The sequence below is a fragment of the Bombus pascuorum genome, unplaced genomic scaffold (genome assembly GCF_905332965.1).
Source record: "Bombus pascuorum unplaced genomic scaffold, iyBomPasc1.1, whole genome shotgun sequence".
NCBI lineage: Eukaryota > Metazoa > Arthropoda > Insecta > Hymenoptera > Apidae > Bombus > Bombus pascuorum.
Window position 1 is genome coordinate 1 of NW_026869739.1, and position 12,218 is coordinate 12,218.

Consider the following 12,218-nt stretch of genomic DNA (forward strand, 5'->3'; position numbering starts at 1 on the left):
ACACACGAAGAATGATGATGATGGAGCAGAATAAAGATATTATTTACGGTGCAGGAGAGGGATACCGCAGTACCGGCGCAGTTGTGGGTGGTGAAGTGGGCCCCGGTGCGTCGTTAGCTAACGACCACGGCCGTTTGGGGGTGGACTGCCAGGCCCCCTTACGTGTTAATGCTACTGGTTCGGAAGATATAGAGATGGAGATGGATATAGAGCTAGAGATGGAGGTGGCTTCGACAGAAGAGACCCCTCCGGGAGAAGAGAAAATGGCAGAGGCCAACAGCGAACGAAAAAAGGAAAAGAGGGTAGAGACGGAGAGGACTGTAGACAGAAGCGGAAGCAGCAGCCGAGGGGGAAAAGCACCATCGTCCCCGCCTGCGTCCAAGGCACCGGGAGTCTCTTCCTCCTCCTCCTCTCCGCCCCCAATTGACGATAGCGAGATCTTCCGAATCCCTAGGAAGGTAGGGGAAAAAGGGAAGTCTAGAGAGGGAGCACGATCTGGGGACAACTCTAGAGAGCAATCTAGATCTGGAAGAGGGTCGATGTCAGGTGCTCGGTCGGAGAACGATGAGTCGTGTGGATCAAGATCCACGATGGCCTCAGTCACATCCCGAGGAAAGAAGCGTAAGATAGTGATGGAGATAGACAGACGGTCAGGCCAGCCAGGCGCAGGGCAAAGAAGACATGAGGTCGCGGATGGAGGCGCTTGAGAGGCAGGTCAGCGGCCTCGGCCCCTCTATTCTGGGAACCTTAAGGGGAGAAGTAAGGGCAATACTCGGGGAGTTAACGCAGTCGAAACAAGTAGAAGGAATGGCCGGGAAAGCAGGCCAACTACAACAGATCCGCCAGGCGACCTACCCCCGACCTCCGCCCCCCCCCCCCCCCAACCTCAACCTCAGGGAATCGGGGGGACAGAGGAAACCGAATAGCAGACGGTGGTGTCCAGAAGGGCCAGAAGGAGGGCGAGAGAACCCGCACGGCTAGGAATGGGTTACAGAGCGCCTATCCCTATCACACCATCGGCGGCAGGAGCAGGAAGAACAGTAGTCCCAGCGGTGCTAACACTTCCTCTTCTCTCTGGTCGAAGGAGGAGGAGAAGAAGGAATAGAGGGAAAGGCATAAGCTACGCGCAAGTGGGGAATCGGTTGAAGTACTTGGGCCTAACCATTGATGACCAATGGTCCTTCCAGCCCCACTTTGAGAACCTCGCCCCGAAGGTGACAGCTGTGGCCAACGCCCTCTGCGGTATCACTGCGGTGGCACTCAGCGTTCCCACGACACGTCCAGTGTGGCGATACGACGAAGTTCAATGCTTTCACACATGTCTAGTGTGGTAATCAGGTGTAGGATCAGGTGTAGAATGGTTCACATACGCTTACGGGTGGTCATGTGGTCCAAAGAAATTAAATGCGAGATCATCACAAAGTTACCGAATTCAATCCAGGTATCGTTAGCACTATAGTCATAACATCTAACATAGTGTTTTCACAAACGCTCAGTGTGTTAAAACGATCCAGAGAAGTGAGAGTCGTCCAAGTACGAGATCGAGAATGGTCCATCATGTCATTACGGTCGGACTGATAATTCACAAAATGCAACTAGTACTTCGAATACTAATCATAACGTAACTGATTTCCGCTCTCTTTTAACTCTTCCTTTATCAAACGTCCGATCAGAATTTTTGCTGTCAAACTGGACCCTATGACCTATTTTGATACTTAACTAAATTGTAAACAACATCAGTTATATCGAGTCCAACATTGGGAAAACCCAATATTCTAAATACACCCGAGGACGTGTGACAGTCGGGATGGCCGTGTCGAAGATGAAAAGACAACGGGGCCCTCCATTGGAATTACTTGGAAAACCTCAATACTGTAGCATTTACGAAATAATCCAGACACAGTCATTCGAAACTTGAGACAATGAGCTTAGGCTCGAGGCGACAACCGTTCGCCGAGCGTAGCCACGGTCACGGGATGAACGTTCCACCTAACAGAGAAGTGCCAGTATTATGAGACACACGTTGTGTTGACAATCAAACCTCGAGCAGGAGCAATGTCGCAGCTACGCGGGTCAGCTTAGCAACGGCGGCTGCAGTTTTGTTGGTATCCCCGGCCAATATTCAACAAAACGAACGCGATCGTAAGGAGAGAAAAGTTTTCATCAGTCTTTTATTTTTGCGATCTCCTTGGAGAATTACACATCGTCTTTACGTGCAGTATATACCGAGCGTCACAGCGAACGTTACTTTGTGCTTCAAAATATATTCTCAGTTTAACAAAGAGTTAGCTCGTGGACCGTGGATTCGTCATATCGAACCTAAGGTCATTGTCATTAGCGTCTAGTTACCGCAGCCACTTGTCAATCTTGTACTATCTATGTCTGTGATAATAAACGCTATCTCGATTGTACAACAATGATGAACAACCCAGGCGAAGATTCGTTACACGACCCTAACGCTAATCATAATAAGAACCCGACATATATATAATAATATTTGATAGAAAATAAGAAATAAATGGAAAATACGAAATAAAAAGTATAAGGAACAGATATTTTTCTTTCTAGCTATACTTCCAACATTAAAATATATATAGGGTGTTTGATTTCAAGAAATATATGCAAATTACTGAAACACTACCCACTGTATGAAAAAATGTTTAAGGCAAGAAATGAATAGTTTCAAAGGAAACATAATCTGGTATAATAATTTTCTCTGTATATGGCCATGTGCAAATCATATGATGACAAAATACGTTTTTTTTATTGAATCATATAGATTTAAATAAAGTAATTGATTCGTACCAACGTCCCCTACAAAAAGATACTAACCTATTTATATCAAAAAGTAATTAGTTGAAGATACTTTAACTATAACAATTACGCGAAAGACACGAAAAGGTACTTTTGTTTTTACAATATCTTTGTCTTCCACATATTATATTTGACAAAAGGAACTTTGCTACTATGTCCTATACAACGATAGGTTTTTCACGCTCAAAATTGCATCCCATATGACCTGCTTCATATAAATCTATGGATGATATTCATAGCCCAGTCTTATACTTGAGATCGTCTCAAGAACAGTCTTCAGATGTCTTTTGATTTCATAACTGCGACTGAAGAATTAATCTTAAGGTCGTGTCTTAAGGATTTGCTTAGTAAAGATCTTGTGAAATAAGAAAATCTGATATAACGTCAAAAGGCGCAAATAAGACCACCTTCATCCAAGTTCCCTTGATCGGGGACTTGAGGAAATCTTACTTTAAAATCGCCAATAACCGTAACCATCTTGACAAATCCAATGTTGTTAATTACACTGATTGCTGAGGAAATAGAAGCGAAAACGAATCAATGCGACGTATAGCCGGGAGCTACAGGAAAGACCAAGGCGCGTGAACAAATTGACGCGCGCTTATGGCTAACGAACAGAAAGCAGGGAATATTAGTAGCAAACTGATAACGTTCAAGTAATCGGTATATCTCGAGTGGCAAAGGTATATCATTGTGGGTGTGAGATCGCTGAGTTGGATATTAAGATTGAACAAAATGTTATATAGTAAATGACAACGTACATATTTTATAAACAGGGACGTACAATTGTTTAATGTAATGGTCGGGGGGTATCTATGTGTACTCTCTAAGTCACAAGTTAAGTAATTTCAAAGGAATATTAAACTGAGTTATTTAAGTTTCAATTCCAACGAAGCAAGAGTCTAATCCTTTTCCTTCACGCAAGCGAGAAAACGGGAATCCAAAACTAATGTAAAATAATGCCTAACATAATGCTAATGTCATGTACTATATCGTTACTGAAACTTTTATGCTTCCTGTATAGATAATTGTTTTATTACAAATATTAATAATAACTATTAATTAAATAGATATATATGTAGCAATGAGTACTATAGGTTTTATATATGAAGTATTAGATCGAACGAAATATGAAACATACACGGCATAGTACTCATTATAACATTTATAGCAAAACAATTGTCTACTCAGATTTCATTTTTTCAATTTATAAAAATATGAATTTATACAAACATCTGCACTCTACTTATCATTACTTCCACAACAACGTTCTCGCTCTAAAGTTCAGATTTTTGTATGAAACTGCGGTTAAACGTGACACCCACAATTTTCTTGCATTCTACTAAAATAGCACTTACTATAGTCTAGCTGGTAAACAAACGTGACAAACGTGTAATCGACAAAGAATCATTTACAAGGTCGTTTCTCTATTTACCCTTTTACTACGTGCATTGTTTACGACATGAAAACGCGGCACACTTACAATTACACACCAGGACTATTATTATTCTGACTGCCAGTCATTTGGCTGATCCGTTTCCCATTCTTATCCACCATTCTCCGCTCGCCTTACACTCTCCCTCGTAAGTACTTTCTACCTGCATCGATCGTGAGTGAACCGCGCATTCATACACTAATTTCCTTCTTTCTTCCTGTCAGACTGTGTGAGAAACGAGAATGCACGTGTTTCAAATATTCATGTCTCGATGAAAAATATCCATGAGACTTGACATTAATTCAGATCTATTTTCAAAAATAATATTATAATTAGTTCTTTATTGATTATTCGACAAATTACCACGATTCTGCTTACCGTCCTCTTGTTCTAACGCAATCTAATAGGATAATAGTAAACTAATAGTAAAAGGGTAAACATAGTAACACGTTATGTACATAATAATAATATAAAACAATGATACGAATTCCCTAAAAGACATATCGGTCAATTCCATACATGGAAAAGTGCGAAATAGTAACGATCTTACAAATACTACTTTCTAAATTTAATCTGAAATTTACTATTATTTGTGTCGTATTGTTGTGTCTATTTTTATGGGTGCAATACATTTAATCAAAACGCACTAGAAACTAATACCGGTGTATTGTGTAAAGTTTGTTTCAATCAATGGTAATCGTGTTCTCCCCTTTTTTATCAGGAGGGAGGCGTCCATATTTGTGTTGGTCCGTTAGGAGGGGACCACATCCCTTGTGTTCCGTTTTCCTAGTCTTGTCGCTCGAGCTGGGGCGGCGGCGGTGCCACCCCCCCTGTTGTGCCTGGGTATCCTTTGTCGCTCCACTCTTGCTGGGTCGCGTTTCCTTTTCCTTTCTCTCTCCGCCCGCTCTTTTGCTAGCATCACTTGCTCACAGAAGGAGCGGACGGCGGTGTATTCCTGGTGCCCTCTCAACATGGCCTTCACGATCGCTTCTCGGGCTACGCTCTCGCCGATGTCGAGTTGCAAGACGTGCTGGTCTGCCCATGCCGGGCATCGCTCCCACGTGTGTTGTACCGTATCCTCCTCTTCCTCGCATTGGTGACATATGGAGGTCATCTCCCGCCGGATCCGTAGTAGGTACTCACCGAACACTCCGTGACCTGTGAGCATCTGTGTCATACGGAATGTCAGCGGTACCCCGCCTTGTTCTCTCCATGTTTCCCAGTTGGGGAGCACGGCGCGAACAACCCGGTGTTGCCGTGTAGTGTTTTCCTCGACCAGTTGAGAGCGCCATCGCTCCCATGTCTCCCGTTTGGCTTCTTCCCGTGCACTCGACGGTGGTCTGTTGTCGGGTGGTGGCGTCGTTGCGCGCCCGTCCAGGCATGAGATCTTCCTTTTGTCGTATACCCTTTGAAGTGCGAGGGCTTGCAGCTCGAAGGGGGGGACGCGGCCAGCACGGTCGCCGTCGCGTATGACACCGTCCTGTAGCTTCTTGCTGTGCGGATGGCGGTCGTCCTTTGTAGCCTCCTTAGTAGTAGCCGGCTGCGCCGGCTCTCCATCATGTCTTCGGCCCACACTGGGGCTCCGTAGAGTACTCGGGATTTTATGACTCCCTCGTACAGTCGGCGAACGCCCATTCCCGCTCCACCCACGTTCGGCAGTAGGCCGCATAGGGCGTTGGCCGCGGCAGTCACCCTTGGGACCAGTTGTTCAATGTGCGGCTCGAAGGTCCACTGGCTGTCGATGATGAGACCCAGGTACCTCATCTGGTGTCCCACCGGCACTTCCTCTCCGTTGATATTGATGGACAGTCCGGTTGGTGGTGGTTCTCTTCGTCGCCGGTCGAAGAACCCCAGGGCTTCCGATTTGGTTGGTGACACGCTCAGTCCGAGTCTCCTGATAGCGTTCACGGTTCAAGTACACGGTCGTAAGCGGTGTTCCAGAGGATTGGGCCTAGTACTGACCCCTGCGGTACACCGCACTCGACCGGTTTCCTCGTTTCCCCATCCTTGGTGTTGTATATGATCCACCTGTCGCAGAGGTATGCCCTAATAACCCTTACGAGGTACTCCGGTATCTCGTAGTAGTTCAGGGCTTCTAAGATTCTTGCCCATGGGATGGAGTTGAAGGCGTTAGTTATGTCTAGTGAGACCGCTATCGCCACTCCTTCCTGGGAGACCATATCCTCCACCTTAGAGCATACCCGTCTCACCGCGTCCACTGTCGAGCGTCCTCGGCGGAACCCGTACTGGCTGTCATGCCACCCAGGCTCTCGTCGCTCCATATGAGCCTCTAGACGCGCTGCAATTATCCTTTCTAGGAGCTTGCCCACCTCGTCCAGCAGGCATATCGGCCTGTATGCGGACGGCGAATCTAGCGGACGACCCTCCTTTCGTAGCAGGACCAGTCTCGCTGTTCGCCATGCCCGTGGGTACATGCCGTCCTTCAGGCATCTATCAAATAGTGTCGCAGGCGGGGAGCCATTATATTTACCGTCTCTGCCCATACTCGGCCTGGGATTCCGTCCGGGCCTGGTGCCACGTCGCGGGCTGCTGTCCTCTTCGTCGCTTCTAATAGCTCTTCCTCGGTGACATGCAGCTCCTCACTCCACTCCGTTGTCGTCGTTGCCACTTCGTCGTTATCGTTGGGTGTGGTGGAGGGGAGGGACGTTTCTGGCTGCCCTGCACCGTCGTCCTGTCTGGGGAACAAGGTCCCAACGACCTTGTCCAGTAGCATCGGATCCATGTTTGTTGTTATCGGGGGTGCCGAGGTACGCAGTTTGTGCGTCACTACTTTATACGGCCGCCCCCATGGGTCAGACTCGACCGCGTCCACGAGTTCCGTCCAGGACCGCGCTTTGGCCATCTTAATCTCCCGTTGGAGGGTACGTCTTGCCTCCCTGTATTTCTCGTATGTGTGGGAGATCTCTTCCTCGTCGCGAGTTTGTCTGCGACGCTGTGCCTGTGCGAATCTTCTGCGGGCTCTGTTGCAGCTCTCTCGCAACTCCGCGATCTCTGGTGTCCACCAGTAGACTCCTTTGTTCAAATGTCCACTGCTCGGGTTGGAGCGCGGCATCGAGGCATTGCACGCCGCGTTCATGTATTTACGGAGGTCTTCCGCTTCCTCGTCGATACTACTGGTTGCGCTCGTGCATTGGGCGTCCCAGCTCCAGGCCGAGACGATGGCTGCCGCCTGTAGCATCTGTTTGTTCCTCTCCTTCAGGCGCCATCTGGGTGGCGTTGGGCCGGGGTGGTTCGTTCCTCTTCGAGGGCTGTTGGTGTCCCCCCTGTCGATGGCCAGTTCCATCCTTATGTAGAGGGGATTGTTGGATTCTGACTCTGGAGTAAGAAAATTTTCTACCGCATGGAGTTTCCATGGACTTGGTTTGGCTTTTTAATTATTTCTTGGAATAACAGAGCTTCAAATTAATGATGTATCTTCTCTTGATTCATCGGTGAGTAGCGGTACTGCCTAGTATATGTTACAATTTCGTTTGTTATATAAATCGAATGGTACATTCTTCATTCGTTATACCTTACAACTTCCGCAAGTAATAATTTCCTTTATTATTCGGAATTACAATGATGTTCCAAGAGGACAACTTTGGTAGGACAAGTATCTGTAGATACAGTAATATAATCTCAATTTGACCCACCAAAATTGTATCTGTAGATACAGTAATATAATATCTGCCATAATACATTGCCAAATATTAATTGTCATTTACTATATGCATATTATTGGGCTTTTATTAAAACGTTTCGTCAGTGGCTTGCCTGGACAAACATTGAATCTTTGAAAAGTAACTAAGCAGGAACGTTTAAATCTTTCTGATTGAAACGTTATATTTATGTAAAGATAAATTCCCTCTACGATCGATAAATAGCAAATAAAAGTAATAAACAAAAAATAAAATTGTATTTGTAAATAACAATTAATCTCGTTACATTAATACACGTTGTCTTTCGACTTGTTCAAACAACAAATAATTCGTTTCCGCTTCTTATTTAAACTGTCCGAAAATTTATTCAATAATATCCAACATTACTCTCAACCAAACAAATCCTGTTTGAAATATTCTTGAATCAATAAATAATTCGAGAATATAATTGGCTTTATAGATTAAAATGAACTATTCTCTATATACAAGAATAGTATCTCGCACATCATCATGATCCAATATACTTTTCTTCCTTAGTTTCTCTTTAGTTATTGTTGTTGGAAATACTCGCAGGACATATGGAAGCAATTATCACTTGTAGTTTATGATTCGCACGGTCAATTTTTATGAAATCCATTAGGCGAATAGAGGGTGATTAAGAACTGGAAACGATAGAAGATTTCAGACATTGTAGACATTTCCCATCATCGTCTCCGCTTATTATAAGTATTTTCGATAGGATAATTGAATTTAGCTGTGAAGCTCCTGTACTGCAATACCCGGATTTTGAAAAAACATTCACATTAATAACAGACGCAAGTAACGAAGGATTAGGAGCAATACTCTCCCAAGACGGACATCCATGCTATTACATATCCCGAACCTTGAACCCTCCTGAGAAAAACTATTCCACAACCGAAAAATAGTTATTGGCGATAGTATGGTCGATCAAAAGACTGAGACAATATTTACTTGGTAGAAAATTTAAGATTCAAAGTGATCGTCAAGCTTTGAAATGGCTAAAAAATGTTAAGGATCCCTCATCGAGACTCATGCGATGGCGTTTGAGACTCGAGGAGTATGATTATGAAATAGAATACAAAAAGGGAAGGGAAAACACAGCTGCAGATGCTCTGTCCCGACTGTATCTTATCACCAATGACAAAGTTCAATCCGATTTAGAAAACCCGAACTATTACGACGAATGTGTCGACTGGAAAACAAACATCACCCCAGCTCCAATAACTCAAAAGACTAACAGACCACACTTTAAACAAATTACAAAGACCGAATTAGGAGACTTCAACCAACAGCACTGGTTGCATCAATTAACTAAACACTTTATTAACCAGACTGGACACTTGCATATAGGGATAAATGACAATAGCTTTAGCACACTAGAAAAAGTGAACATTCAACTCATGTTAAGGTTTCTAACGACTAGATTCCCTCAAATTAAATTGGTATTTGGACAAGATCCGCCGGTAGACTACGATAACGAACAAAAACAAACTATCATAATTTTACTATCAGTATTTTTTTATTTTTATATCTTTATATCTTTTATATTTCTGTATTTATGTATTCTTAAACGTTTTCTATAATTCTATATTCAAATAAAGTATTCAAGTATAAAAAGAAGGATACGAATAGGAATGGCAACGCATGCAACAGTACGTGAATGTTACGCGTGCGCCAGATAACCAGGGGAGATTGTATAGGAATCGGGAGTTCGTTGGACAAAGAGAACGTTTTTTAGAACTACGTTATTTTTATGTAAACTATATACCAAAGAATTCCAAAAAAGAAATAAATAAAATCGGGTAACTGATTAGTTACCCGAAGAAAAATAGGAAAACATCTGCTAAAGGAAATGGCGCAATCAACCTGCGAACCCAAGGTTGCGACGATTGGCGTTAATAGTTGGGCGTTAACAGATTGGCGCTAACAGCATGACATAAACAATTTCAAATTGGAGTTCAACCGCTAACCGCGACGAGTCCACGGTGATTTTTACTCCTTTCTATACGCAGGCGGCACGTTACAAATAGAGATCTCACTCCGCTGGTCTGATGTTTTTAATTATATTTTTAATACAGCGCTTATCGCATTGAGAGCAGCATCATGGCCATTTGTAAGCATTCGTTGGTAAAGGCATGCAGTACATCATTTAAATCCGTCATAATAAAAAGGAGAACGCATGATTACATACATTTCGTAATAAAGATAATAAAAAGAGACTCACCATACCAACATAAGAGAAGATTTATAATGATTTACCTTACAGGAGAATAGGTTTATTTGAATAACACGAAATCCATGCACAAGGTTTTGGAGATCCAGAGACTTTGAAGACCCTAAAAAATTAAAGCAAGTTAGATGAATGCAAAAATTAAAATTTAAACGTGATCACGTTATAAGAGTATCGTATTGAATTATATATTTAATGTAAACAATTAAGTTAAAATGTTACAATATTTTGTCATTATTTGTTTGAATTTCATCAAATGCTTTTAAATAAGAAAATTTTGATAAAAACAAGTAACTTACAGAGTTAAAATAAAAAATTGTGTTATCTTTATAGCGTAATTTATTGATAGGTTATAAATGAATTTATAGCCATAATATTCAGAATTTTGCAAAATATTCTCAAGATATATCTTCTTTCACTTGCTAAAACTTTCTAATGGATTGTTATCTAACATACACGATTAAAGCACACTCTTCTGTTAATCATTGATCGATCAAATTGATCCAGTTCTTAAAATCTTAACGAATTCCATAATCAATGTTTCACAATATATAGAAAAAAATAATTTTGAAGCGATCTGATCTATATAAAAAAAGAACATTCTCGAGTTTAACATTGCAATGTTGTAATATTTTTACATTTATAAAAGAAACGTTGACATATTTAAACAAAATAAACCATCAGCGCTTCATATATTTTGGATTATTAAAATATAATTTTGTTTGATACAATTCTTGGGGGGTCAAAAGTTTTTAAAATGAATGAAAGTGATGTGTATTATTGTACATTTAATAATAACAATAAGTATATATATATATATATATATATATACTTACAAATTTGTAACTTTTAGTTAAAAAGGGAGGAGAAAAGATATTTTACAATTAAAAATGAACCATTGAAACCTATTATCTTGTATCAATAAGGAGAGATAAAACAAATTTCGTATATCGCATCGCATACTCAACTATGAAAATTGAAAAGTTAATCGTTATCGATCGTCACGTAGGTCCATACCAATTTTATTGCTTAATTTTCTTCAGTTCTGTACATATTCCTAGGTAATCGTGTATTAATATTAGATAGAAAAGTACGAACCTATCGACACAGTTAATAAAAATATGATTGAATTATTTGTGCGTCATCTATATATATGTCGGAGATGAAAGGACACCGGCCCCCCCCCCGTTGGAATTATTTGGAAAAGCCTCAATACTGTAGCATTTACGAAATAACCCAGACACAGTCATTCGAAACTTGAGACAATGAGTTTAGGCTCGAGGCGACAACCGGTCGCCGAGCGTAGCCACGGTCACGGGATGAATGTTTCACATAACAGAGACATAAAGTAACATAGCTTTCCTTTAAAGAATTGGCAGTACAGACACTTGACAATAAGACATTCCAACAGCCCCGCAGCTCGCCACACACAGACCCCATTCTTTGGGCCAGATGATCGCCAGATGCCGATGCATCGTTTACAGTTTATGTTCAGATAACCTGAGGAACCGTTACAAATCTTAGGACTTAGTTAACTAAAGTCCTTCAGATTGACAAACAGTCTTTGTTCCATCAGCCTGTAAATCTGTCACCTATTGCGGGAAGTTATGGGAAAACCTGATTTGGTCACGTACGACGTTGCCTGCTAGGAACTCTCTCTCTAGGGCGGCTAGCATCCTTTTCTAACCGCCAACATAGAAATTGACCAATTAACAGCAGCGTCTATTTCCCTCACCCTCCGAGTGGAGGCTTTCTTTGACGAATCCGATGATCTCGTGCCCTTAGGCACACCCCATCATAATTTTCCTCTGCAGCGTCGTCGCGACGGAAAGTCATTCTTTTCTGGCAATCTGATTAGCTAAGAGTCAATCAAGCGTTCCTAGTATCACGAGTAGTAAGTCGAGTCCGACTTAGACTGTGAAGCAAAGTATATTCGTTATCCCGTGGACCGTGTATTCGCTATATCGAACCTAGGGCCATTGTCATTAGCGTCCAGTTACCGCGTCCGATCGTCAATCTTGTATCAGCCATACTTGTGTAATAAACATCTGTGCGACAA

General features: G+C 42.3%; 2 protein-coding genes across 2 annotated transcripts; both read right to left on the reverse strand.

Moving 5' to 3' along the window:
• Positions 1-5,000: 5,000 nt before the first annotated feature.
• Positions 5,001-6,684, reverse strand: LOC132915726 (uncharacterized). Its single transcript, XM_060975543.1, has 3 exons — positions 6,212-6,684; positions 5,868-6,143; positions 5,001-5,811 (listed from the first exon to the last, which is right to left on the reverse strand). Exons 1-3 carry the CDS (start codon positions 6,682-6,684, stop codon positions 5,001-5,003), a joined length of 1,560 nt encoding a protein of 519 aa, XP_060831526.1.
• Positions 6,685-6,692: 8 nt separating this feature from the next.
• LOC132915727 (uncharacterized) lies at positions 6,693-7,553 on the reverse strand. The gene has a single exon (XM_060975545.1). The coding sequence runs from the start codon at positions 7,551-7,553 to the stop codon at positions 6,693-6,695; it is 861 nt and encodes a 286-aa protein (XP_060831528.1).
• Between the last annotated feature and the right edge of the window lie 4,665 nt (positions 7,554-12,218).

Bases quoted from the DNA above. Each gene is read 5' to 3' on its own strand.
- LOC132915726 (XM_060975543.1), bottom strand. From the start codon at position 6,684: ATGTACCCACGGGCATGGCGAACAGCGAGACTGGTCCTGCTACGAAAG. The intron at 6,144-6,211 runs GTCAGTACTAGG...GAACGCTATCAG, and splicing joins GAGTGCGGTGTACCGCAGGG to GAGACTCGGACTGAGCGTGT. The intron at 5,812-5,867 runs GTACGAGGGAGT...TGTGGGCCGAAG, and splicing joins GGAATGGGCGTTCGCCGACT to ACATGATGGAGAGCCGGCGC.
- LOC132915727 (XM_060975545.1), bottom strand. From the start codon at position 7,553: ATGGAACTGGCCATCGACAGGGGGGACACCAACAGCCCTCGAAGAGGA.